General features: G+C 39.8%; 2 protein-coding genes across 8 annotated transcripts in view; one reads left to right on the top strand and one right to left on the bottom strand.

Moving 5' to 3' along the window:
• The window catches only part of bace1 (beta-secretase 1), a 178,395-nt gene extending 173,782 nt beyond the window's left edge, over positions 1-4,613 (bottom strand). The window contains exons 1-2 of one of the 3 annotated variants that reach the window (XM_059956831.1): positions 4,574-4,613; positions 2,971-3,172 (exon numbers count right to left, since the gene is read on the bottom strand). In XM_059956831.1, coding sequence (XP_059812814.1) covers positions 2,971-3,172; positions 4,574-4,602 — 231 coding nt within the window. In that variant the 5' untranslated portion in view covers positions 4,603-4,613. Of the gene's footprint in view, positions 1-2,970; positions 3,608-4,573 lie in introns of those variants that run through there. The other 2 variants (XM_059956832.1, XM_059956830.1) reach the window with 2 other exon arrangements.
• LOC132385093 (centrosomal protein of 164 kDa-like) overlaps positions 4,166-27,226 on the top strand; it is a 288,904-nt gene continuing 265,843 nt past the window's right edge. For 2 of the 5 annotated variants that reach the window (XM_059956827.1, XM_059956826.1), the window contains exon 1: positions 4,167-4,328. The gene's annotated coding sequence lies outside the window, so the exon portion shown is untranslated. Of the gene's footprint in view, positions 4,329-27,226 lie in introns of all 5 variants that reach the window. The other 3 variants (XM_059956825.1, XM_059956824.1, XM_059956829.1) reach the window with 3 other exon arrangements.

Below are 27,226 nucleotides of genomic sequence, written 5' to 3'. Positions count from 1 at the left end.
TTGAATTTCTGCCACTGTTTGTAAGAAGTCTGTATGTTCTTCCTGTGACCACGTGGGTTTCCTCCGGATGCTCCAGTTTCATCCCACATTCCCAAAGTTTCGGGCTAGTATGATGTGGGCATCCTATTTTGGCGCTGGAAGCATGGTAACACTTTGAGGGCTGCCCCCAGGACATCCTCAGACTGCGTTGATTGTTAACGCAAATGATGCTTTTCAATATTTCAATGTACACATGACAAATAAAGTTAATCGCATCTAATTATTTTGAGAATTTTTTAAAATCACTGTCCTCCAGATAGAGGTTTCTTTGCAAAGGGAATTGAGCCCTTCTTTTCCTTAACTGGGCAACACCAAACCCTATAAAAAGCATTAGATTCAGCACAATACATTATAAGTAAAGCCCTCCCAACCATTGAGCACATCTATCTACATGAAACACTATTGTAGGAAAAGCAGCATCCATCATCAGATCCATCACCCAGGTCATACTCTCTTCTCACTGCTGCCATCAGGCAGAAGAAGGTACAAGAGCCCCAGGACTTGCTCCACCAGATTCAAGAACAATCATCTTCCCTCAACCCTCAGGCTCTTGAATAAAAGGGGATAACTACACTTAACTTCACTTGCACCATCATTGAAATGTTCCCACAACCAATGATCTCACTTTCAAGCAATCTTTATCTCATTATCTTATGTTCTTGTTATTTATTGCTATTTATTCATATTTGTATTTACACAGTTTGCTGTCTTCCGCAGTCTGCTTGATCTTTCATTGATCCTGTTATAGTTACTATTCTATAGATTAGCTGAGTATGCCCACAAGAAGATGAATCACATGATTATATATGGTGACATATATGTATTTTGACAATAAAATTTACTTTGAACTTACAATTTTATACTCTTTTAATAAATTTCATCAATAAATCTGCCTTTTTCCTGAGCTGAAGGCCTCACAGCTGGCAACATTCTTGTAATGTTTTACTGCAAGCTCTCTACTCCTCTTACATCTCTCCTGCAATGTAGTGAGCAGAGCTGTGCACCATTCTTTTGCTGTCGTCTATCTACTGTTCGTCACAGTTCTACATGACCTTCCTGCTCTTACATACATTGCTAAGCTAATAAAGACAGGTCTTCAAGAACTGGCTTATCCACTTGTCATACTATCTTCAAAGATTCTCTGCCTCCATATGCTTTACAGCACCATTGATCGGGGTTCAAATCCCACCGCTGTCTGTAAAGACTTTGTATAGTATTCCCTTTCATCGCATGGGTTTCCTCCAGGTCCCACTGCTTCCTCACACATTCCAAAGATGTACGGGATAGGCTTGGTAAGTGGTGGGCATGCTATATTGGCGCAGGAAGCGTGGCGACACTTACAGGCTGTCCACCAGCACATATTCGGACTGCGTTGGTAGTTGACACAAACGGCGCATTTCACTGTATGCTTCGATGTACATGTGGCAAATGAAGCTAATCTTTATAATTCTCATTATTCTATAATGTATCCCTCCCACCCCACTCTCTGTATCCTATCATTTGCTCCCCTCCGGAGGAAGGGAAGTGACAAATTCCATCCACCACCTCTCAGGATGTAAATGAAGTGTAGCAGGTGGGAAAGCAGGATCTAAGCAAAACAAAACAGTTGTTGGGGATACAGGAAATATTCAGCCAAAAAGAGAAAATAAACTTGTTTGGCAACATTCTTATTTCTGGAAGAACTTTGAGCATTCAGAGGAGAAAGTGAGACCAGGAACATGAGGGAGCAACTAAACACGATAGCCACCGTTACACTTGCAAGCAGCGTGTAAGAGGTTTGTTGTAGAATTGAAATACTTCCACTTCTCCCTAAAACTTTGACATCCAGGAGGGGTAATTCAGGCATTGCATTGATCACATGAACGAAGTTGTGGACCCCAATAAAAGAATTGTCACCATGATTAATGTAATTCATGGAGAACATTGGTTCTCATTTAACAAATAAGGATTTGATAACCTCCATGTTGATGTAATTTGGAGGATGGTAAAGTTATCATGTTATAATTGTTAATTGCAATTTATATTGAAAACAATTAAGAAAATACAAACCAGTTAGGAATTAATACTAACTGGGCATGGAAATAAACTGTGGCAGAAACATAATCTAATCTGAACCTGCTCCCAATCTCCATCAGAAGGGACTGAATGCCAATCAACAGTGGGAATGCTGCCTGATTTCTAAATCTGTTCCTCAGTAAAGCAGCCCTGAGGCCTATACTGGGACCCTAGGATTGATATCAGACCACCCTTTGCAGATTACCATCTCTCTATTATGTGTATATCAGTATGTTTTACTTTCTGGATTTTACAATATACTGATCCAGGGACAGCATTTATTTTGATTTAATGCAGATTTGCAAAAAAATCAACTACAGAATTTATCCAGCAATTGAAGTCAAATGTAAATTAGCACATTGTTAGTTCAATACAAACATTGATTTCGGGCAGTACAGTAGTGTAATTATCCCCAAATCTATTTGTCAATCTAATGTTAGTTTTAAAATAGAAACATTTCTGTGCAAGGGACTCACTTACATGAGTAAGTATTTTGTAAAGCTTATTGTTTAAACAAATATTTTTTAGGAAAGGGAAAGGGCCATGCATCACATTTGTCACACTACAATAAAAATATTCTGGTGATACTGATGTCATGGTACTCTGGAAAAATATTGAACTTGCACTCCCAATAAATCAAAAGCAGGTGGAAACCAAATGTACTACTATCAAAACAAAAGATAAAATTCTGCATAATTAACAAAAGACAGAAAGGGAAAGATACTGTCCCAAAATACTGTAATAACTTAAAATAACAATTACTACTAATACGTTATCATTCATATACATCCAATATAATGATACTGTGATAACTTGCTATTATCGTTACACACGATTTACTGCAGAGAACATTCTTAAAAGAATCTCCAATCTTACCTTCTGAGGAGGTGTTCCGATCGTCATCTCCACATAATACCCTTGCCCGGATTTCCCTCTTAGGTTATCAATCATTTCCATAAAATTGATACTTTGTCTCCGATCAGTTTCAGCAGCTCTGGGCATCCTGCTGGAGATCCCGATGTCATTTTTCAGAGGGACCCTGATTCCAGACGGCTCTCCATAGCAAAGCAGCCATGCACTCAAAGAGCAAACCAACAGCGAAAAACGAGAAACGGGACAAAATTTCATTTCGACAACTCTTTCTTGATCTCCCTCTCCTTCTTTCTCTCTTTCGAGAAAAGCAAGTGCAATTCCACAGCAGTTGCTTCTAAAAAAAAAATTATTCAACCTCCTCTCGCTCTACATTAAGAGATTTAGAAGCGGCGGGTGCTTCATTGATGGATTTATTTTGAATAAAAGGCATTTTTTAAAGGCAAAGGGTAAGATGTAATTACACATTTACATTCAAAGATCTTCGTAAACAGTCAGGCAGGCAACAGCAAATGCCATTGTTTTGCATTATTCCGTTATTTTAGGTGGTGGTTCGGAGTTGGATAGAATAAACGGGGATGGGTTGAGACAGCAACAGTGAAGCTTATACAGTCTCCCCACTTCAGCGGAAGAACTAGTGTGGATGCAATTAAATGCAGGAATGACGCTAGGAAAAGAAGGGGGGGCAAAGCTCATCAAGCTCCCTGGGTCTTGTAGTTTCACATTTTATTGCTCTAACCATTGACTCACTTCTGTGTGACCCAGTGCCTCCTCCTGGATCTCAACGCACCTTGCAATCCCATACAGGGAGCAAATGATTCAATTCACAACTACACTGAAGCGTGCAAGCTGATAAATTCCTCCAAATAAATGCTTGCTAACCTCCTTTTTGCACATGAAAGGTTTGCTTGCAATCAGACTGTTGGGACATTTCTGCCTCGTCCACTCAAATCCCTCTGTACCTTCCTTTGCATCCACCCCATCTTTACAGCCGATATCCAGGTAAACTACAACACCCAGCAGGCTTCGCTAAACAATGCGCTTGCGCACTTGTTGCCATGGTGCTGATCGACCAAAATGAGGCGGGACCTTACTCATCGTTTTATTGACAGCTCTATAAACCATACAGAGTACGGATTAGAACTAATGACAAACGGTTTTACCAAATGGAAGTACGAGTTTAGTCTCAGGCGTATTCAGGTTTGAACTGCAGCACCGGAAACAGGTTTTTTTTAAAATTTTTGTTGTACGTTTCTCCGCTGTTCTGTTAAGAAGACAGCCTGTGGTCACCGCTTACAGGGGATGTGGTGCCCATCAACAGTGCGTAGCCACGACTGACCAGCCCTCGCTGAAATGTGCCTCAGGTAAGCGGCGACACCCTGTTGCTATGTTACCGCTGTGGTCGGGTCGGGTCGTCTCACGCGTTAGCTCGCAGGCCGCTCTTCCCTCCCCGACCTCCAGTCCTCTTTCCTCAACCGCTAGCCCAACTCCACACCGGATCTTCTCTTCCCCAGTCCTAGCCTTCCTCCTTCTCCCCCCCCCCCCCCCGGCAATCCCTAGCCCTGGCCCTTCTCCTACCCCAGCTCCAGCCGACGACTCCCCCTCTCACCAAACATCCACAAGATGTAGCCCTGACATCCACCGATTAACAGTCCACAGTTGGACCTCCCCTTCCTCCGTCATCTAGAGTCACTTGTCACCTTGGAGTTTAACAGGCCCTATTGACATCCACAACTTAATGCTTTCCCCCTGATGCCCATAGTTCAATCGATCCCATTTATACCCTCAGATAACCCCTCCCACTGCTGCTGTATCATTAAACATTTAAATGCCCCATAGCTGAATGCAACATACAAAGGTAAAGTCCCACTTCATAACTGTACCTATTTGTCTGAATGTACAACAGTCATCAACGTTGGACGCCTTAACACCTTGCAGCTAAATCCTCCAGTATTCAACTATAACCGTGTCCCCCAAAATCTGACAGCTAATTACTACATTCTAATGTGTAAGAACCTGTCTTCAACCGTTTTAACACCCTAGGCTTGAACCACCAGTAACTAACAACTAATTCATATTCATGTATCCATTGTATAACCCCTCCCCCTCCCACCGCCCTGGAACTTTATACCTTCAACTTAACATCCAGCAACTAACCCTCCTAACTTTGAATACAATAGCCTCACTTTCCAAAGCGCAACAGTTAAATCTCACCAACATCTGAATGTCCATACTTCTATCCCATTCCCTAAAGACTTTATCAAATCCTCATGCATCCCAATTACATCCCATTCTGCAGCCACAGTTATCAAATCTCCATTGGATCAGTCCCATTCAACTATTTCATTGCAAAAACTGTTCTCAGCCATACACCTCTATCTTTTTACTTAACATTTTAAATACCTATGTCATTCACTCATGTGTCCTGCTCCACATTGCACTCCAGCTATCCTCCTGCCACTCTGAACCTTCCCGTGCCAAGTTCTCCATTTATGTTCCCTTTGTTTCTCCCCACCATTCCAGTCTTTCTTTTGCCGTCCGTAGGCCCCTTTTCATTGCCCCCCACCGTCTGCTTTTGCCTTCTGCAGCTTGCTGTTCAGAATTATGAATAATATCAATTTGGCTACTGGGAAATAGGCAACAGCCATTGAACAATATATTAATGTCATCAAAATTAGAGAAAATTGCATTTGAGGTTATGTGTCTTAATCCTAACTGTTTTAGAAAATGTATCATACACTCTTTTCATTGGGCATTGGTAATTGCGTGCCTGTGAAACCTTCTCAATGACATCAATCCAACCAGTATAGGCAAAGCCCTCCCTACCATTGAGTACATATACATGAAGTGAGGCATCCATCATCAAAGACCCCCTCCATCCAACCCATGCTCTCTTCTCGTCACTCTCATTAGGTCCCACACCACAGGGTTAAGGAACAGTTAATACCTTTACAACTGTCAGGCTTCTAAACCAGTGTGGATAACTTCAATCACATCTACTATGAACTGAATCTACGACTTACAGGCTCACTTTAAAGGACTCTTAACAACTTGTGTTCTCAGTACTTTTATTTTCACAGTTTCTCGTCTTTTGTTTTGTCACTCTGTTCATGTATAGTTTTTTTGTAAAATTCTATTGTATTTATTTTTCTGTAAGTATCTGCAAGAAAATGAATCTCAAGGTAGTATATGGTAGCATATACACTCTGATAATAAATTTACTTTGAGCAATTGATGTGATTGTTCTCTAGTTCAACAGCGTTCTGAGCTGCTGGGACGGACAACGAGTGCAGGTCCAATTAGTTTTAATTCCTTGCAATAGCTTCTTAATTCCTATTAAGAAGATGATTTCAATGGCTAGCATTTATTTCTAACATTTATTGAAAGTATAAAATATGGCATGATTTGTTGTAACCCTATTATTTGCATGGAGTGATATAACAAAGCCTCTGACATCACGGAGCAATAGCAACTAACTAAAGATGAAAGATTAGCTTTATTTGGCTCAAGTACATGCACAGAAATTATACATTTAGGCAAATGCTTCTGCAGAACTGTAAACAAAATATTAATTGGGACAGGTGTTGAATTCTTTGTTATAACTAACAGAAAATTGCAGTGATTACTTTTAAATATATCTAAAAATTTATACATTTTCTGGATTATAAGAGGTGACTGGATAGAAGGACTCTACCATTTGTCCTTCATGAAAGTTTTCCACTAATTGCTGTTTTAAAAAAAAGATCCAATGTAAGAGCTGTTGGCAGTTGTGTCAGTTAATTAAGTGTCATGGGGTGTTTTACAGGAGATTACATTAGACAAAAATATATTAGGAACATTGGATGAAGTAATCAAACATATAGTCAAATATCTTTCCTTTAAAGAACATCTATAAAGAGAAGAGGTGGTTGGGCATGGACTTGGAGTCTAAGCAAATGAAAGATTAGCCAGTAGAAAATAATGATTCAGACGGGCTTAACATTGGTTTTACAAAACTATCCTAGAGGGTTGTCAGCCTGGAGCAGAAGTGGGTAGAAATGGGCAAGGCCATGAAATATAGGAACATGCAGTTGGGCAATGTTAACTTGAGTCAGGAGGCAAAATAGATCAGTATATTGGGTGAATAGGATGTGACATGAATTGGGAATAAAGAGGAAGAGTTCTACATGAGCTTATGGTCACAAATATTCCAATGGATTCTGAAAGGTATAAGCATGCTGCCTGATCTGCTGATTTCCTCCAGCTTTTTGGGTGTTGCTGAAGTTTCCAGCATCTGCAGCCTCTTGTGTTTCTGTATAATACTATGACTCTGTTTTAATGACCATGATACTACTTGGGCTAAAATGTTGCAAAATTTGGGTGAGGTGTGATTATGGCCTCTGGAACTTTTTATTGTAACATGCAGCACCTTCCTCAGTGAAACAATCCTTTTTTTTTCCAAAAGCAAAAAAGCTGTAAATGTTTGAAAGTAGAACGAAAATCAGGAAATCCTGGAAGTACTCAGCAGGTTAGTATTCTGCCATTTTCACAGATGTGCTGAGTATTTTTCAGCATTTTCTGTTATTTCATGGTATTGATTGGTCATTTACATTATTTTCCAAGATGTTTTATCCATTACAATGTTCAAAGTGGATCTGTACTCCTTTCTGAAGCTGTTTTGGCAAAACACTACAGCAGGAAAATTTCTCCCATTAATCAATCTTCAGTTATGTACTTCACTCTCCATCACTGAACTATTCCCACAACCTATGGTCTCACTTTCAAGGACTCTTCATCTCATGTTCTCAATATCTATCAGTATTTGCACAGTTTGTTGTCTTTTGTACATTGGATCCATGTTTGTTCTGTTGTGTGTGGTCTTTCTTTGATTCCATTATGTTTTTGTATTTACTGGGAATATCCACAAGAAATTGAATCCTCGGAATTGTATATGGTGACATATATGTACTTTGATAATAAATTTGCTTTGAACTTTGAAGTACTTAATTGATGAATGTTGAAGCCACCTTAACCCAGATCAAATTAAAACTCAGTTTTCTCGTATTGCTGCAATATTTTTCTATTCAGCATCAGTTAGTCAACAGAAACAAAAAGTACCTGCAGAATGCTGGAAATCTGAAATAATATCACTGTTTACACTGTTTGAACACAATCCAATGTAAATGTGGGGAACAGTTTCTAATCTTTAGAATACCCAAATTAAAGCCAGTTCTGATGAAAGGTCAATCTGCATTGCCAGCTCATCATTTCTATCTCTGTGGATTCTGCCTGACCTCTTGGATATTTATGGTATGCTTTTTTTTTTGTATTTGCACAGTTTGTTAACTTTTGCACATTGGTTGGTTGTCCATCTTTGTCGTGTGTTTCTTTGTATTTACAGTGAATGCCTGCAAGAAAATGAATCACAAGGTAGTATATAGTGACGTATATGTATTTGATAATAAATTTACTTTGAACTCTTTTAGTTCAGATATACCACAACTTCAGTGTTGTGTGTCAGTTCTAGTATTATTTCCTTCCATCTCTGCCCTCATTTCATCTTTTATTTGCATATTTTCCAGTTAGATTTGTAATTTCCAAGCCTTTGTCATCCTCGATAAGCTGAAACTATCATTATTTGCACAATTCCTCTTGGGACCACAGTTCCTTTGTTCACACTACCCTTTTCAATTCTCAAAGTTCAAACATACATAGTTTTCTAAATTTGACAAGTTCGGATAGAAGTTCATCAACACTAAAAGTTACTCCTTCGACTGAAGGTTTATCTCTGTCCACCTGCTGAATATTTCCACTTTTAAGCCTTGTTTTATCCCTAAGACATGTTTAATACCATAAGCAAACATTTCAAAGTGGGCATGCCTTGAAGAGAATTCACAGCAGAGCAGTAGTATGATGACTCAAGATGCTGGACTCTGAAACAAATAACAAAATGCTGGAAGAACACCTTAAAGTTCAATGAGTTTCTCTCATTATTCTCCTTCTGTAATTTCTGCTGCTCGTCTGTTACTGGTAATCTGTTCTTTCTTCTGCCTCAGTCCTGATCCAGGGTCGTGACTTGAAAAGTTGACTCACACCTTTTGCCTCTACAGATGCTGTTTGACCCACTGAGATCTTCCAGCATCGTTTTCGGCTGCAGATTTTGGCACCTGCAGTCTTTTTTATCATCTTATCCAAACTAATTTTCTTTGTCCAGATGTCAGGTGACTGCCTTGCGTACAAGTGCCTACTTCATTTTTATTCTTCATTCATAACACTTGGTGCCTATCTGAGAATTGTAAAAAGGTGTGTCGTTCCTTAATATAAATATTATAGAGGTTTAGTATAAAGGCATATACAGCTGCAGAAAAAGTTTGTGAACCCTTTGCAGTTATCTGGTTTTCTGCATTAATTACTCATGAAATGTGGCCTTATCTTCATCTACGTCACAATAATAAACAAATACAATCTGCCTAAGGTAATTAAACACAAACTATTGTACTTCTGGTCAATACTGGGTACACCATTTAAACAATCACTGTCTATGTTCAAAAAAGTGTGTGAACCCCTGGGGTAATACCTTCTGCAAAAGTTGTTTGGAGTCAGTTGTTTCAATCAATGAGATTAGGTTGGGTTGGAGAGGTGCCTTGCCCTATTTAAAAACAACACTGAAAACAGGTTACTGATAGAGCCTGCTCTTCTGGAGAAACATCTGTTTATGTGCACCATACCTCAATCAAAACAACTTTCAGAGGACCTTGGGAGAAGAATTGTAGAGATGTTTGAAACTGGAAAAGGCTGCAAAAGTATTTCTAAAGATCTGAGTGTTCATCAGTCCACAGTAAGAGAAATTGGAGGAAACTCTACTGTTGCTACTCTCCTGAGGAGTGGACATCCTGCAAAGATTACAGCAAGGGCACAACATGCAATGCTGAAAGAGATGAAAAAGAAATCGAGGATAACAGCAAAAGACATTCTGAAATCTCTAGAACTTGCTAAAGTGTGTGTTCATGTGTCCACTATAAGAAAAACACCGAACAAGAACGGCATTAATGGAAGTACACCAGGGAGGAAGTCAATGCTGTTCAAAAGAAAAGCATTGCTATATATTTCAAGTTTGTAAAAGACCACCTGGATGTTCTACAACACTTCTGGGACAATGTTCTGTGGACAGATGAAACAAAAGTTGAACTTTTGGCAGAAATGCAGATTGCTATATTTGGAGGAAAAAGGGCACTGCACACCAACACCAAAACCTCCCCAACTGTGAAACATGGTGAAAGGAGCATCATGGTTTAGGGGCGATTTGCTACCTTGGGGTCTGGACAGCTTTGCAATCGATGAGGGAACAGCTATTCAAAATTGGATCAAGGCATTTTACAGGCGAATGTCAGGGTACTGGTCTGTCACCTGTATCTTAATAGAAGTTGGATGATGTCACAAGACAATAATCTGAAATACAAGAGTAAATCAACAACAGAATGGTTTAAAAAGAAGAAAATTCGTGTTTTGGAATGGCCAAGTCGGAGTCCAGACCTTAACCCAATTGAGATGTTTGTAGCATGACCTGAAGAGGGCTGTTCATGCAAGGTATCTCAAAAATATTGACAAACTGAAACAGTTTTGGTCTAAAATTCCTCCTCGCCATCCTGCAAGTCTGATCAGCAGCTACAGGAAACGTTTGATGGAGGTTATTGTTGTTAAAGGAAGTTCTATCAGTTATTAAGTACAAAGGTTCACATACTTTTTTCAGCCTGGATTGTGATTGATTAAATAATGTATTCAATAAAGACATGAAAAGTACAATTGTTTGTGTGTATTAGTTTAGGCAGATGGTGTTTGTCTATTATTGTGACTTAAATGAAGATCAGACCACTTTTTATGAGTAATTAATGCAGAAAATTAGGTAATTGCAAAGGGTTCACAAACCTTTTTTCGTAACTGTACATTCACTGGTCATTTTATTAGGTCGTCGTCTTGTCGTCTGAACCCTTAGTGTCTAGGTAGCACATGGGGCCTCACTGTATTTTATTAGGTACATCTGTACAAATCAAAGTATTGAGTACAGGAGTTGGAATGCTGTGTTCAAGTTTTTAAGACATTGGTGAGGCCAGATTTGGAGTATTGTATGTAGTTCTGGTCCTCTACCTACAGGAGAGATCATAATAAAATTGAAACAGCTCAGAGAAAATTTCCAAGAATGCTGCCAGGACTTGACCTGAGTTGTAGGGAAAATTTAAATAGGTTAAGACTTTATTCCCTAGATCATAGAGGTGTACAAGATTGAGGGGGAAATGCAAGCAGGCTTTCTTCACTCAGGTTGAGTGAAATTAGAATTAGAGCTTAAGGGTGAAAGGTGAAATGTTTAAGGGGGAACTTCTTCACTCAGAAGGTGTAAGTGTGGAACAAGCTGCCAACAGAAATGGTGAATGCAGGTTCAGTTTAAACATTTAAGAGAAATTTAGATAGGTACATGGATGAAAGGGTATGGAGGACTACAGTCTGGGTACAGGTCGATGGGACTCGGCAGATTAATAATTCGGCATGGACTAGGTTGCTTCTGTGCTGCAGTGTTCTATGCCTCTGTCTCAATGATCTTGTTAATGCAAATATCTGATCAGCCAATCGTGTGGAAGCAACTCAATACATAAAAGCATGCAGACACGGTCAAGAGGTTCTGTTGTTCAGACCAAACATCAGAATGGGGAAGGAATGTGATCTGAGTGACTTTGACCGTGGAATGATTTTTGGTGCCAGACAGGGTGTTTTGAGTGTCTCAAACTGCTGACCTCCTGGGATTTTTTCACACAACAGTCTCTAGAGTTTACAGAGAACGGTGCGGGGAGAGGGTAGAGGGGATTATTCAGTGAGCAGCAGTTCTGTGGGTGAAAACACCTTGTTAATGAGAGAGGTCAGGGGAGAATGGCCAGACTGACTGAAGCTGACAGGAAGGTGACAATAACTCAAATAACTACACTGATATGTAGAAGAGCATCTCTGAATGCACAACACATCAAGCCTTGAAGTGGATGGGCTACAGCAGTAGAAGACCACACCAGCTTCCCTCTTCTACCAAATAAAGTGGCCACTGAGAATATTTCTTTCAGTATTTTATTTAAATCAAGGAATTCAAGGTCAAAGTAAATGTATTATCAAAGTACATTTTTGTCACAATGTATTACCTTGAAATTCATTTTCTCGCAGGTATCTACAGGAAAATAATGAAATACAATAGAATCTGTATATTTTTTTAAAAATCCATAACAAGAACTGAAAAACAACCAATGTGCAAAAAACCCTCCAAGAACATGAGTTGTAGAGACCTTTGAAAGCATGTAGATTATGGAATCAGTTCTGCATTGAGGTGAGTGAAGTTATTCACGCCGGTGCAGGAGTCTGATGGTTGCAGGGTAATCCATGAGCTCTTTCAACAGCTTTGCAAGCTTCTGCTATTTTTAAAATTTAAGTGCATTTTAGTTTTCTTGGGTCTCAGTCGTTTGGTTTAAAATTATATCATTAATTTTATGTTGGCTCCTATATTTTACTAAGGTGAGATTCAAATTCACCTATGAGATAGCTGCTCTTTTAAACTACATCTCTTAGGATAGATAGATACTTTATTCATCCCCAAGGGGAAATTCAACATTTTTTCCAGTGTCCCATACACTTATTGTAGCAAAACTAATTACATTGTCATTCCTCAGTTTTTTGCTATCTGCACACTTTGAATTTGCCCCCAATCCTTCGTTGAGTGACGCAAATTAAAGTGCTGCCACCCTCCCAGGAGAGAGTAATGACACAGCACTTCCAATTAGGACGAATTTAGGTCACACACATACAATGTATGACCATCTTGAAATCACCTGAATGTGTAGGCAGCTGAACTGTGTATATAAAGATGATTGTATTGACCTCTGAACCTTTGAGAACCTAATATACTCTGGATACGTTTTAAAAAATTGGATTTAAATGAGCACTAGTACTTGTGATCTAAGAACCTTGTGTTCTATTGCAATCATATTTTACTAAATTAATGTTTTGGCTGCATTCACAAATCTCAGCATAAAATTATTAGAATATACCAGTTGGAAAGCAAATACAAACAAACTATAGATGCTTGAAATCTGAAATGAAAACAGAAAATGTTGGAAACACTCAACCAATCAGGCAGCATTTGAGAAGCATAAGAAACATATAAAGTTGATGATCTTTCATTAATAGTTCAAAGGCTGATTAATTGAATCAGTGAGTCCTGTTGGTTGTAACATTTCTGGTTAGAAGATGAGATGCTGCTCCTTGAGCCAGAAATAAATAAAAACCAGTGAGACTGAGTGGGGTGGACTGTTGCAAGCTCAGCATCGCCCTTGTGGACTGAAACAGACATGTGCTTTGCAAGGTAGAGATTGTTGCGTACCTTTCACTAGGTCTTGTAACAAAGAACCAAAAGTAAACAGTGGATCTGTTCAAAGACATGTTTGTTGTTCGCAATAAGAAACCTCTCCACTTCTCATGCATGGAGTCTGCTTCTGATTTACAGCTTACAAAGTTTGTTTTTATTTTTGTATATATTATCGCATATCTCGATACGTAGACACTTGGTTCATGGCAAAGCATTTTAGGATTATATAAGTTCCATTTTGTTACGTTACAAGACTAAATGCTCAAATATCAAAGTTTCAAATATATTTCCACAGCATTCAACCTTCATTGTGTTTCTCTGTTGTAGAGAGATCATATTGTGCCCACCAATTGCGTTACGCTAAATTGGTAGTAGAACTGATGGGACTAATAGGGAGCAGCTGTTTGCAAGTCTGGAATCTTTCAAAAAAAAGATGAAAAGAATTTATAGCCAACATGTTACCTTAGAATGAAGGGTAAGGCTGGCAAGATTAGGGAGCCTTGGTTTTGAAGAGGTTTTGTTGATACAGTCGGGGGAAAAAAGGGGCAACTATATATAGTGTCAGATATAGGCAACTGATATCAAGTTCCTTGAGGAGAGGTATGTAAGTATTTCTGATTTTAATGAAATGTAGGCCTTTAGTTTTTGCTTCCTTTTTCAGCTGGTATGTTGTAACAAACATTTTACAGTGCTGCACGAACTGAAGCTAATGCAAGACTCTTGTGGGGCAGATACTTGTGCACGTTATCCAAGACAGTGTTGCCTCTTGATCAGAATCCCATCCAGTACCCTAACTGAATACTCCCTCCACCTGGATGCAATGTGCACTATCTGCAGAATGCACTTCAGCAACTCAAAGATTCCTTAGTCATCACTTTTCAGACCTCTTGTCTACCATGTATAGAGAAAACAACATCTGATGTGAACTAACACCACCGCTTGTGTATTTCCCTCTGAGCCACACACTATCTTTACTTGGATATACACTCAGTGGCCACTTTATTAGATATGTCCTATACCTAATAAAGTGGCCACTGAGCATAAATGCTCATTGTCTTCTGCTACTGTAGCCCATCTGGATCAAGGGTTGACATCTGTGTTCAGTGATGCTCTTCTGCCACCACTGTTGTAAAACATGGTTATTTCAGTTGCTTTTGCCTTCCTGTCAGACTGAACTAGTCTTGCTATTCTCTTACTTATTTTCATTAACAAGGTATTTTCAACCACAGAACTGCTGCTCACTGGATTGTTTGTTTTTGTTTCTCACGGCATTCTCTGTAAACTCTACAGACTGCTATGCTTGAAAATCCTAGGAAATTAGCATTTTCTGAGATAGTCAAATCACCCCATCTGGCATCACCAATCATTCCAAGGTCAGAGTCACTTGGATCACATTTCTTCCCTATTCTGATGTTTGGTCTGTACAACAAACGGAACCTCTTGATCATGTCTGCATGCTTTTATGCATTGAGTTGCTGCCACATAATTGCCTGATCAGATATTTGCATTACTATTCAAGTGTACCTAATAATTTGGATACTGAGTGTAGATTCCTATTCTTTCATAATAGAACATTGTAGAATCTCTAGTCAGTATTCTCAGAAGTGCATATAGAGCAACACTGTACAAGTACCTTTATCACAAAGTCTGCAGTGTTTCTTAGACATCATCTTATTAGCTTGTTGAGGACAGTTAAATGTAACTTACCACCACCACTCGTATTATGTGAAAAATAAAATCGAAAAATGGTATGTAGGAAGAGAGTGCGGGTCCAACTGCAGAATTACTGCACCCTCTGCAGTTGAACTCACAAGTAATGGTAGAAGCATGCCTGCAATTCTTTTCTATTCTATATCTGAGACTGCCTTGAGTGAGTGTAGACAGCCTTGCTGCATTGTAAGTTTGTTTAGATTATGACTTGGAAGATTTTGGGAATGCTGGATATTACAGCTTTAAATCTTTTCCCACAGGAAGTATCTGTTTTCGCAATTTACTCTTGCACCCTCTGAAGCAGTGACATTAATAATTAAACTTGCTCAGGTATTGCATCTTTCAAAGAAACCAAAGAACTGTAGATACGAACTAGAGTAGCCATGCCTTTTGGAAGGCTTTTTGTCTGTCTGCGCCGTCAATGAGGAGGTTCTCAGCCTTTTGTTTCACTGGAGGTAAGAGACCCCTTCCCTATCACCCCCCGCCCCATTTGGTTCACACTGGTTAAGGCATATAAAGTAGGGAACATCACGAGCGTTTAATTCATTATACTTATAAAAATCTTGACAAGTACTAATCAATTGTTTTCTTTAATGCACTGTTCATTTAACTTGAAATATTGCTCATATGTACAGCAATTTTTAACTTGGTGATTTTGATTGCCAGTTGTATCAGTGGTCACCCAGAGAATCTGATCCAATGATACAAGAAATTAGTTATTTTCATAATTACCTTACAATTTATAAAAGTTTATTCTGAGCTCTTCATCATGCAAAAATTACACACTTGATAATTTAATTATACCAACTTTGTCTACTATATGCTGTAGTTCTGAGAAATGATTTTTTGTTATTTCTGTGTTAATGGGTTAGTCTGTCATTCTATTTGATGCTTTGGCTGTGATTGTGCAAAAGTGTCTTAATGGGAAATATTCAGGTTTTTTTCAGTATTTTGAAGGTCACAGAATAGGCTTTGCTTTGGCAAATATTTGGTAATTAAAGTTCCAAAAGTTTGGGAGTATAGACCTAGACTTTGTGAACTGTTACTGTGTGGATTGGTGAACGTTGTGATCAGTCAGGCCACAAGCTCAATGGAGAAAATAAATAGTTAGATTTAAATAAATGTAATTTATCGTGCAATCTTATCAGTAGGAAGTCCACTCTGCCAGTGTCTCAGTATGTGGATCCACCAGCATCTCTTTAAACATGTTTTAAGGATTAATTTAAAAGTCCATTGGTTCCTTGGAGCTTGGTCATTTTTTTATGTGTAATGCTATAAAATCTGACCCTTTAATGTTTAACTAATTTAAATTAAATGGTTCATACTGAAAGATTAGCAACACCACCCATACCTGTGTTCCAAAATATGAAAGGCTATAATGCTGACCAGACTGATGGGTTAATTGAAACTAGGACAGTTAACTGCATCAAATTGGATTGATATTTGTTCTGCCAGCATACGAGAATGGGAAATGCTGGCAGAAACTGAGAGTGCAGTGCTTTCTATCATTACTGTTGTAGTTTGTCACCTCTGTGTGGTCAGAAAGATGTACTGCATCTACATCAAAAGTGTTGCATTCATTTTGAAAAGGTGTTTGTGATGTTCTTTCAAATTGACTTGCTTTCAGTTGAGCTCTGTGGGTTTTGAGAGACTGATGAATGTGGAATCCCCAGGGTTCAGGTGGTGCTGCATAGGTGGGTTGTTTGGGAAGAAATACTTTGGATTGCTGTTTGTACTTAGTTTCCATCTACTCCCCTTGCAGAGAGGACTGGAGTGCTCAGTCTACCAGGGGTCGGCAACGTTTACCACTAAAAGAGCCAATATGGACCCATTTCCCACAGAAAAGAAAACACTGGGAGCCACAAAATGAAATAACACTGCATACAACGGGTTTTTTTTGCCTTTATGCTATGTATAAACAAACTATAATGTGTTGCATTTTTGAAATTGATGAACTCCTGCAGAGAAAACGAAATTACATTTCTGCATGCAACAAAAACATTTTGAACTCCGAAAAAAAGACGTTGGGTTGAAGGTTACTACATAGGTAGCCTACCTTGGATCGAAGAATTAAAAGAAAGCGCGCACTGGCGGGTGTCAGGCATTGGCAGTGGTGATGTATATTAATAGCGATAAAAAACACGTTGTAGCGGTGTAGCGCTACACGCAGCGCTAAAATAAAGACTGCAGTCAAAGGTAACTTTATTCGAACTAAACAGCCTTGCTTTTAAGCCTCCCTCAACCCAGCCCCCATGGACGCAGATGCTGCAAAAGACGCGTACTCACAAACCCCCGTAGGCTATCTCCCTTAGCCGGAATGCTGGCTAATTGTGAGGAAATGTGTCGCCACACTTAGATCGTACAAGATCACCATAATCTTCAAATTTAGAATTACATTTCAAAAGCTAACAAACTAACATAAAATACATTTTAATTAAATACTGACCAATTATTTCCCAAAGCCACAGGGAGCCGCAGCACAGAGGTGAAAGAGCCACAAATGGCTCGGGAGCCGCAGGTTGCCGACCCCCGGTCTATACTGAGGTGCTGCTTCTTTCACTCGAGAACTAATGAAGTTCCTGCTTCATAAGTATTTTTCCAAGAGCCTGTGTCTTCTTGGAAATGTCTTGACATGGAGCATTGAATAAAGGGATTGTTTCAAGAGTCTAGTGTCAGACATGTGGATGATATAATTCACATCTACCATCAGAAGCTAATTGAGCCTAAGCAGAGCCTCAATGTTGTGGATGTTAATTTATCCTGTCAATGGATTTGAATTTTGTGGAGCGAGCATTTGTGGTAGGTTGTCTGAGATGCCTGCTTAAGGTTATCAATGTGTCTGAAGCATTCTCAGTTTGCCAGAAGCTTATCGTTGGGTTAGTGATCCAGGTCTTTGAACAGTTAGCCAAAGGGATTACAGGCAGATTGGAGACTGTTCTGAATTACAGAGACCAGCACCAACTCGATACTTTACTCACTTAATAATTTTCTTAATACATCCCCACACAGCTTCTTGTATGTATTACCACACAGCCTAATGATCAGTATTTTACATTTTATCATCAAACAGATCGTCATGGAGTCATGCAGGAAACAGACCCTTTGGCCACCATTTTCGTACCTACCATTGTATTTTCCTACATTTGTTTCACTTAACCACATTTGGTTTCTATCCTTATATGCTCTAGTGATTCAATTGCTTGTCCAAATGCTTAACTCTGTGAGAGTACCTGTCTCTGTCACTTCATTGGAATCTGAAACATTCTATCTAATCACTGTGTGGGTGGGTGGGGGGAGAATCCCCTTCAGATTCCCTTTAAACTTTTTCTCTCATCTTGTGCACGTGCCCTCTAATAGTTTATTTGCATGTTTTAAATTGTTACGGCAATGAGCATGTTAGGTACTTGGCTTTCTTCAGCCTCAAGTTGCCTTTGTCTAGCAGTGATAATGGAGATTTCTTAAAATTGTCTGCCTTCAAAATTTCACCCTTTCTGATACTCTCAAATAACTGAGTTGTTGGCGTACAGGAAGGAGATAGAAAGCTCATGGTGTCATGACAACAGCCTTCCCCCCCCCCCCCCCCCCCCATGTCTGTAAAACAAAAAATACTTGTCATTAACTACAGAAGAGGCGAGTGTACATGCTCTTGTTTACATTAACTGTTGAGTTTGAGAGTTTCGGGTTCCTAAGAGTGAGCAGCATCAATAGCCTGTCCTAGTCTTAACTATGTACCATAGATATCATGGCCAAGAAAGCTCATCACTACTTCCTCAGAAGGCTAAAAAATTTGCATATTTACCACTTGTTCTTGATGCCTCCTAGAAAGCATCTGGATGTATGACAACTTGGTATGGAAATTGTTCTGCACATGATCGCAAGAAACTGCAGAGTTAAGGACGCAGCCGAACACTTCGCAGACCCAGCCTCCTCTCCATGTATTAGGTCTATACTTGTTTTTTCAGTTAGGCAGACAGCATAACCAAGGACTTCATCTACATCGGGCTTTCTCCCTTCTCTATGTCACATTGGGCATAAATTACAAAATTCTGAAATCACAAAACAGATTAAAGGACGGCTTCTACCACACTGTTATAAGAGTTCTTGGTTGGTTCTGTAGTAGAATAAGATGTACTCTTGACCTCATAATCTACCTCATTATGATCTTGCACCTCATTTTTTACCTGCATTGCACTTTGTCTGTAGCTGTAACTATGATGAGAGGCATCAGCAAGAGTGGTAATGACCCAAGTTGAGCTGACGATTGAGCACCGAACCAGAGTTCAGGTGCTCTTTAATTATCCAAATCTTGGTGCCAAAATGTGGCTGCCAATTAGAGGAGCAAGCCAGAATCTTTAAAGGGACTGCACAAGCTATTCATACTCTGGAAAATCAGAGCATCTGAACTCCAGAGGTTGGCACAGTTGGGTGCGTACTCTAACAGGCCCCCCCTTCCCTATGGCCAACTCCCGTTGGCCCAGGGTAATGGGGTAATTATGTATCAGTGCCAGGTCCAGGATGTCCCTTTCTGGAACCCAGTGCTGTTCCTCTGGTCCAAACCCTACCCAGTCTACTAAGAAAACACACAAAATGCTGGAGGAACCCAGCAGGCGAGGCAGCATCTATGGAAAAGAGTATAGTCAAGTTTCGAGCCAGGACCCTTCAGCAGGATGCAAGGAACTGCCGATCACCACATACAGTTCGTGAACCCAGAAATTTCTGTACGGTGAAGACCTGTTCTGATCTCGTGGATGGTGGAAACTTTTGACTGGCTTGGATGTTGCAACTACCCCCTCCCACCCACCAGACCATCCCTCCGAGGGCGGCTCCTGAGGCAATTTGGCACACCTTGGAGTCTTCTCCCTACATTATCCATACTCCAGAGAATTGGAGCGTCCTAGTCTCGGAGGCTGATCTGATGGATGCATACCGTAACAGTCGCACCTTATTCTACATTCTTTATTGTTTTACCTTGTACTACCTCTCTGCACTGTGTAATAGTATGATCTATATGAACAATATGCAAGGCAAGCTTTTCGTTATATTATGGTGCTTCAGGAGGCAGGGTGTAGCAACAGCCATCCCCAGCATTCCTAGTGGCCAGCTATATACTGTATTGTTTTAAAATGTTTTTGTGGGATTATGGTGGGATGTTCAAGTTCATTTTAGCTTGGGTTATGCAGTTATTTGCATGTGTGTTTGTGGGTAACCCTGACTGTAACCAGGGTGTATGTGACTGGGTTTGCTCCCTGGGTCATAGTGGCTAGTCTATTTTTTTTGTGTTTGTCGCAATAAAGACGGCAGTTGAGAGAAACAAGCTTCTCGTCTGTCATCGTGAATCGAATGCTCACCACAATATCTTGACGTATGTGAACCAATAAACCAATTCCAATGTGATGAAACGTGTTCTTATTGAATGTTAAACATTTATGACATCATGGTTAACTCCTGCTCCTAATTTTATTTTATCTAGCTTTAACATCTAGAAGTATGCAATTCTCTTTGTACATAGGATCATTAACAAATCTGTCTGAAGATATTTACCCAAATACATGACTGCTTGAAATGCAAGCGGTGGTCACGACCACTCCAAATCCAAACCCAATGTCAACTGGAGTTGAGTAAAGCTATGTAATCTGTCCAAACATCTGTTGCATTTTATAGCAACATCTCTAATATTCCAGCGTGTTTAGGATTTTGATGTTGCCAGGCTAGCGGATTTTCTGGAATAGTTGTTCAGCATGGAAAAGGGTCCTTCAGCCCAACTGGTCCATGCTCACCAAAATGCTGATCCAAGTAGCCCCATTTACCCATGTTTAGTTTGTGTTCTTCAAAACTGTGCCTATCCATGTACTTGTCCAACTGTCATACCACTCCTTGTGAAAGAAAAAGAAGTTTTTCCTCTTTCATCTTAAACCTATGCCCTCTAGTTTTTGAATTGCCCACCCTGGCAAAAGACTGCATTATACCCCTCATGATTTTATACACTTCTATAAGATCACATCTCAGACTCCTATGCTCCAAGGAAAAAATTTTAGCCTGTCCAGCCACTTCCTATAACTTGAGCCCTGGCAACTTCCTTGGAAATTCTTCTGCCCTCTTTCCAGTTTAATAATATTTTCTCATAGCATGGTGACTAAAACTAAACACAAGTGCAGCATTGCCAAAAGCTTGTGCAACTGCAAGATAATGTCTCAGCTTCTAAGCTCAGTGTCCTGATTGATCAAGGCCTATTGGATATTATTGTTCAAGGTCTTTTAATTTTGCTTAAAATGTTACAGGGTATTATAATCATTTCATGAGCCAGTTAGGCTGAAAGTAAGTGTGGGAAGTGGGTGCCTGATGTGTTAGATGAGGTGCAAAATTCAGCACTTTGTGTTAGAGAGGGGGAGAGAACCCAGACCCTGGTGAATGGAAAGGGAGGTGTACAAGACAGAATGTGACAATTGAGATGTGGTACTAGAGGGCAGTGAGAGCATGGGAACTGAGGCAACAGGAGTGGAAGTAACATAGGAACTAGTGCCTGAGTATGTTTGAGGAAGTGCAGCAACTGCAGCCCAGAAGGAAAGGCAGCATAATAAGCATTACCTGCTAACCCAGATGCCCAGTCATTGGTATTTGCGAAGAGTCACATAGCAGGTTGGTGAAGTTTAATTGTAGCACCATAACTCTTCCCCAATGGAGTTGAGTTAACAAAAATATTCAGCCTTTATTTCCACTTCAAACAAATGTGGACACTTAAAAGACTCTGCTCAAATATCTTAAACTCTAAGTGAAGCACATGAGTGTGTGGGACTTGCACTCTATCTGGAAGAAAAACATAATCTGCCAGCACATCCTGTTATGAACTGTAACATTTTAGAAACGATTCAGTAGCAAGAGGTTTCACACTGAGTCAGGTTTTAATGTTAAAACCACTATCTTTATTAGTATCTACTTATCATATAGTAACTCAACCAAGAGAAACAAAAGTTAACAGTGTTATGTGTATATATGTGTGTAAATATAACTCTCAAGCAATAGTTTGGTGGAATAAGGCTTAGAGTCTTGAGATAGTAAAGTAGGAAAGTTCAGTCCTCCATGTAATAAATGATGAGAGAGAGAGATTTGTTATCCACGTTGTAATGGAGAGAGAAGGTAAGTACGAAGTTTTCCACAGGTTCCGTGCTGGTAAAACGAGATAAGTCACCGTAGATCTTGTCTGCCGTGTCATTCCAAATCCACATACAAATTATCACCAAAAGTGACCTGTCACAGGAATACCATCTTCGAGTGGTTACCACACAACATACCCAGGCAAGGGTTAACAGAAGTGGTCCCACAGGATATCTCAAAATCTACTCCTATGGATTATATGAAGTGACAGTCCCACATTTGTTGTGCAGTGTATGCCGATGTTTAACCCAATCTTTTGGGCTTAAGAGTTCCAAACCAATGCAGTGACCAGCCGAAGTCCTGGCAGCTGGTCTCCTCTCTCTCTACTATGACTGAAGGTCTCACTCCCTCTGTCTGTTTTTAGATTAAAAAAAACTGAAGCAAACTGCTTCAGCCTGTGACTGACCTCATAGTCCCGCCTCACTCAGGCACTCTTAAAGTAACAGTCACAATACGACCGCAGGCTTGTAATAATTCTCATTCATGCCATCGCCGTTGTCAATTGACGTTCATGAGAAATTTGACAGCCATAATGCACATTCGATTGTTGCCCCAGACAACACTGAAATGGTGTCCATATAATCAGTTTCTTTGTCAAATGAAGTTGGTTGACATATATTAGTCAGCACTTCTGTTTATTGAAATGCTGTTGACAGGATTTTCTATTTCCTGAGAAGATCTACAGCCCCTCAGCACCCTTGTCGGTTCAATGCTTCCTCTTGCCTCTGAGTGCTGTTTTGATTTTCTTGCTCCCGTCTCTGTGCAGGGATGTAATCAAGCACTTTATTTTCAGAATCTGTTCCGTTGGTTGACGCCACCTAACTTGTTAAATGTTAGATTTTCAAACATCAACAGTGTTGCTTGTCTGTAATATCCAGTAATAACAGGAGACCTATCAATTCAAATCAAATAAAGTTTAATTATCATTTAAAATGTACATGGATGTAGCTGAATGAGACAGCATTCCGTTGGGACCAAGGTACAAAACATTCAAAATGACGAGTAACATAATTCAAAATATCAAGCAAAGAAGCTTATTCACTCAAAGCATGTATATGGTCCAAGATCCTGAGCGACAATGTCCTGCAATTGATTGTACAGTCTCCCAGCAGAGTGCAGACGCATGCAATCTAGCCTATCATTCCACCACTCGAACATAGGAGGGCAGCACTACTGGGAACGGTCAAGCTCCAGCTGAGCTCAATCACACTCTTGCTTCTGCTTGTCTCACCTGGTCTGTAAGGCGAGCTTGAGGCCTATTTCTCACTATAGCTGAGACTGCACAGCTCCCATGTCGACTGTCTCGCCACCAGACAAGGGTTAAAGGCCCATGGCAAATTACATTATCAGTGTCCGACCGAGTCTGGAGTCATCAACAGTACAGTAGTTTCTTTGCAAAACTGCTCAAGCTCTGTCAGATTGCATGGGGATCATGAGTGAACAGCCCTTTTCAAGCCCAGCCACAAATTCTCAGTTGGATTGAAGTGCAGACTCTGACTTGGCTACTCCAGGACATTAACTTTGTTTTTAAGCCATTCCTGTGTAGTTTTGTCTTGATGCTTGGGGTCATTGTCTTGCTGGAAAACAGATCTTTTCCCAATTTGCAGTTCTCTTGTAGATTGCATCAGGTTTTCCTTGTATTTTGCTGCATTCATTTTACCCTCTACCTTCAAGCCTTCCAGCATCCCCACAGCATGATGCAGCCACCATCATGCTTCATGATAGGGATGGTGTATTTTTGTTGATATGCAGTGTTTGGTTTATGCCAAGCATAGCATTTAGTCTGATGGCCAAAAAGCTCAATTTTGGTTTCATCATACCATAGAACCTTCCAGCTGACTTCAGAATCTTCCACATGCCTTCTGGCAAACTCTAGCCAAGATTTCATGTGTTTTTTTTTTCAACAGTGACTTTCTCTTTGCCATTCTCCCATAAAGCTGCGACTGGTAAAGCACCCAGGCAACAGTTACTGTATGCACAGTCTCTCCTATCTTAGCCACTGAAGCCTGTAACTCCTCCACAGTTGTTATGGGTCTCTTGGTGGCCTCCCTCACTAGACCACTTCTTGCACGGTCACTCAGTTTTTGAGGACTGCCTGCTGTAGACAGATTTACAGCTGTGCTATATTCTTTGCATTTCTTGATGATTGAATATTCCTTAGAGTACAGTTAAATCAGTGACTTGAAAATTTTCTTGTATCCATCTCCTGACTTTGTGCTTTTCAATAACCTTTTCACAAAGTTGCTTAGTGTTCTTTTATCTTCATGGTGTAGTTTTTGCCAGAATACTGACTCACCAGCAGTTGGACCTTCCAGATACAGTTGTATTTTTACTGCAGTCAATTGAAATGCTGTGACTACAGATAGGTTGCCGAAAACAATCTCCATTTAATTATGTGACTTCTAAACTGAATTGGCTGCAACAGTGATAATTTGGTGTGTCATATTAAAGGGGGTGAATAGAGTTATTATGTTTTATATTTCTAACTAATTTAGATCACTTTGTAGAGATCTGTTTTCACTTTGATACAAAAGTCTTTTTCTGTTGATCAGTGTCAAAAAAGCCAAATTAAATCCACTGTGATTCAATGTTGTAAAACAATAAAACATGAAAAGTTCCAAGGGGGTGCATATTTTTTATAGCATTGTATGTTGCTATTTATTTACACTTCCTGAGTTAGTCTATTATTTAATTAGAGGGCCCTGCTGGATGTTGTGCATTTGATTAACTACTTCTGTCAAATGTGTTTGCCTGTTTTTCTGTTAATGACCAGCATTTGTTATTTATAAATATCTGGATGTTGAAAAATCAGTCAAAGTTAAGAATAGGGGCAGGATTTGACCATATATGGTTTCTCAAGCTTTTGCTGTTATCACCAAGGCCATTCTCGATCTATTTTGGGCTCAGTTCCATTTTCCTTCCTGTTCTTCCATTAACCAAAAATCTGCTTATTAAAGTTTTAAATATAATGATTCAGCTTCCTTGGCTCTGAAATATAATGAATTCTTGAGCTTCATAATCAAAGAAAAAGTGTTCTTTTTATCTGTCTTAAAATGGTTATTTCCCTTCCCCCCCCCCCCAAAAAAAAATTGTGACCCTAGTTTTAGGATTCACATAAGGGGAAACATCCTATTAAGCCCTCTCAGAATCTTCTGTGTTTCAATAAGCTTACTTCTGTCCTTGATTATAGATCCAAACTCTTCAAATCTTTTTCAAAACGGATGAGCTTTCCATGCCAGGAACTGACCTAATGAAACTTCGCAGAATTGCCTACAACTGATTTATCCCTTGAATGAGGAGGTCAGAATTGTACTCTGTGCCCACCATTATCCTATGCACTTGTAATAAGAACTCTTTTTTTAAATTTCATCTTTGCAGGAAGGCCAATATTTGCCCTCCTAACTAACTACTTTATTTGTATGTTAATTTGCTGAGTTTCATGTACAGGAATCTCTCTGTAAAGTAGCATTCAGAATACTGTATTGGAACTGCTATAGTTCTACAAAGGATATCCAAACTAAATAAAACAAAAAAGAAACTAAAGCTCATTTCAAGTGGGCAGTTGCATAAATGTGTTTTTGGCCACATAGCTGTAATGCTGCCAGATATCTACATCGGTGAACTTAAAGTATATTCATTCTAGTGTTACGAATTCCTGTAACTGGATCACTTACCAGCAAAGATAGAGAGGTCCGTTGAAGTCTGATGGTACTATTTTTAGAAGTATTTATTGATAAAGGGCACAAAAATAAGATTAATGCAAACATACTGATAATATACGTCGTCAATACTAAATCTAAGCGCGGGTATAATAATAACCAATAAGAAATAGCTCTATCATTGTCTAGGGGTTGATGTATTGTCCGATGGAAAGATAACAGTCACTATCAGTTCGTTCAAGCTGCAGCGTTGTTGGGTTTAAAAGTGATGCGGTTTAAACTTGCCCCAGGTCTTCTATGATGCCAATCCGTTGAGTCAGGGGAGCGGGCTTCCCCGTTGTTAGTTAAAAGCTGTTTTCCGTGGTTCCAGCCACCAATACCAGCCACGGAATCGAATGCACGTGGCTTCCTTCGGATGACTTCCTGCTGTTACGTGGTCACTTAACGTTTCTTCTGGTGCGTCTGAAGGGGTTGTTCCTCAGACCCTCTTTTATACTTCCTCACGGGGTCTCCGATGTCAATCAGATTGGGATGATGCAATCCCTCAACCAGCCCACTCTGGTCATCCCCTGAGGGGTTTCAATGAATAGTACAGTACTCAATACACAACTTGGTCTTCCGGAGACAATGGCCATGTCCCGTAGCTTTACATCGCCGGGGAAACGAGGCATTTTGCATGTCCCACTCTCATTTCCAGGACCCCTTGACCCAACCTAACGGTGATCTTGGAATTCTCACAAAGGAGGGGGCTACGGACGTAACACCCCCTTTCTTCAGGGCGTTTTTTACCATCGGAAAAAAACGAATACAGAGTCTCACAGGGTGTTAGAGTCTAATACAACACCAAAATTTTTTTTTCTACAGAGTAATAGTGATACATTCACTTCAGTATCTAAACAGTTAACGATTACAGTGTCACTTTCTTCAATATCTTAACATCATGTACCATACTAAAGTCTTGTAGCATCAGACTTCAATTTAATAACCACCTATTTTTATTTCTTTCCTTCAGCAACAACTCTAAGGAGGTGTGATCTCAGCTTCCATGCATCTACAAAAGTTTATGGAACTACAAATCTTTTTGTCGTTTTCAAACTGAACAGGCAGGCTTCAAGGGGGTTGTCTTTATTATTCACAGGCTATGTTGAAATCCCGTACAACCGGCTTTGCTATTTAAAAATGGCGTTCCCATTAACCCTCTCCTCGTTTCCGGGTACTTCCTACGTGGGGAGCTTGGGTAATGTGGCGAGATATAGGAATTATTTTATCAATACCGTGTCCCAAACTTAGACCATCTTCTGAATTTCCACCCAGCTCTTTAATTTTACACAGGTGGCTAACCCTCTCGTCAGGACCCTTCAGGCTA

This window comes from Hypanus sabinus, chromosome X2 (genome assembly GCF_030144855.1).
Source record: "Hypanus sabinus isolate sHypSab1 chromosome X2, sHypSab1.hap1, whole genome shotgun sequence".
Classification (NCBI taxonomy): domain Eukaryota; kingdom Metazoa; phylum Chordata; class Chondrichthyes; order Myliobatiformes; family Dasyatidae; genus Hypanus; species Hypanus sabinus.
This window is presented reverse-complemented; position numbering and strand designations above follow the sequence as displayed.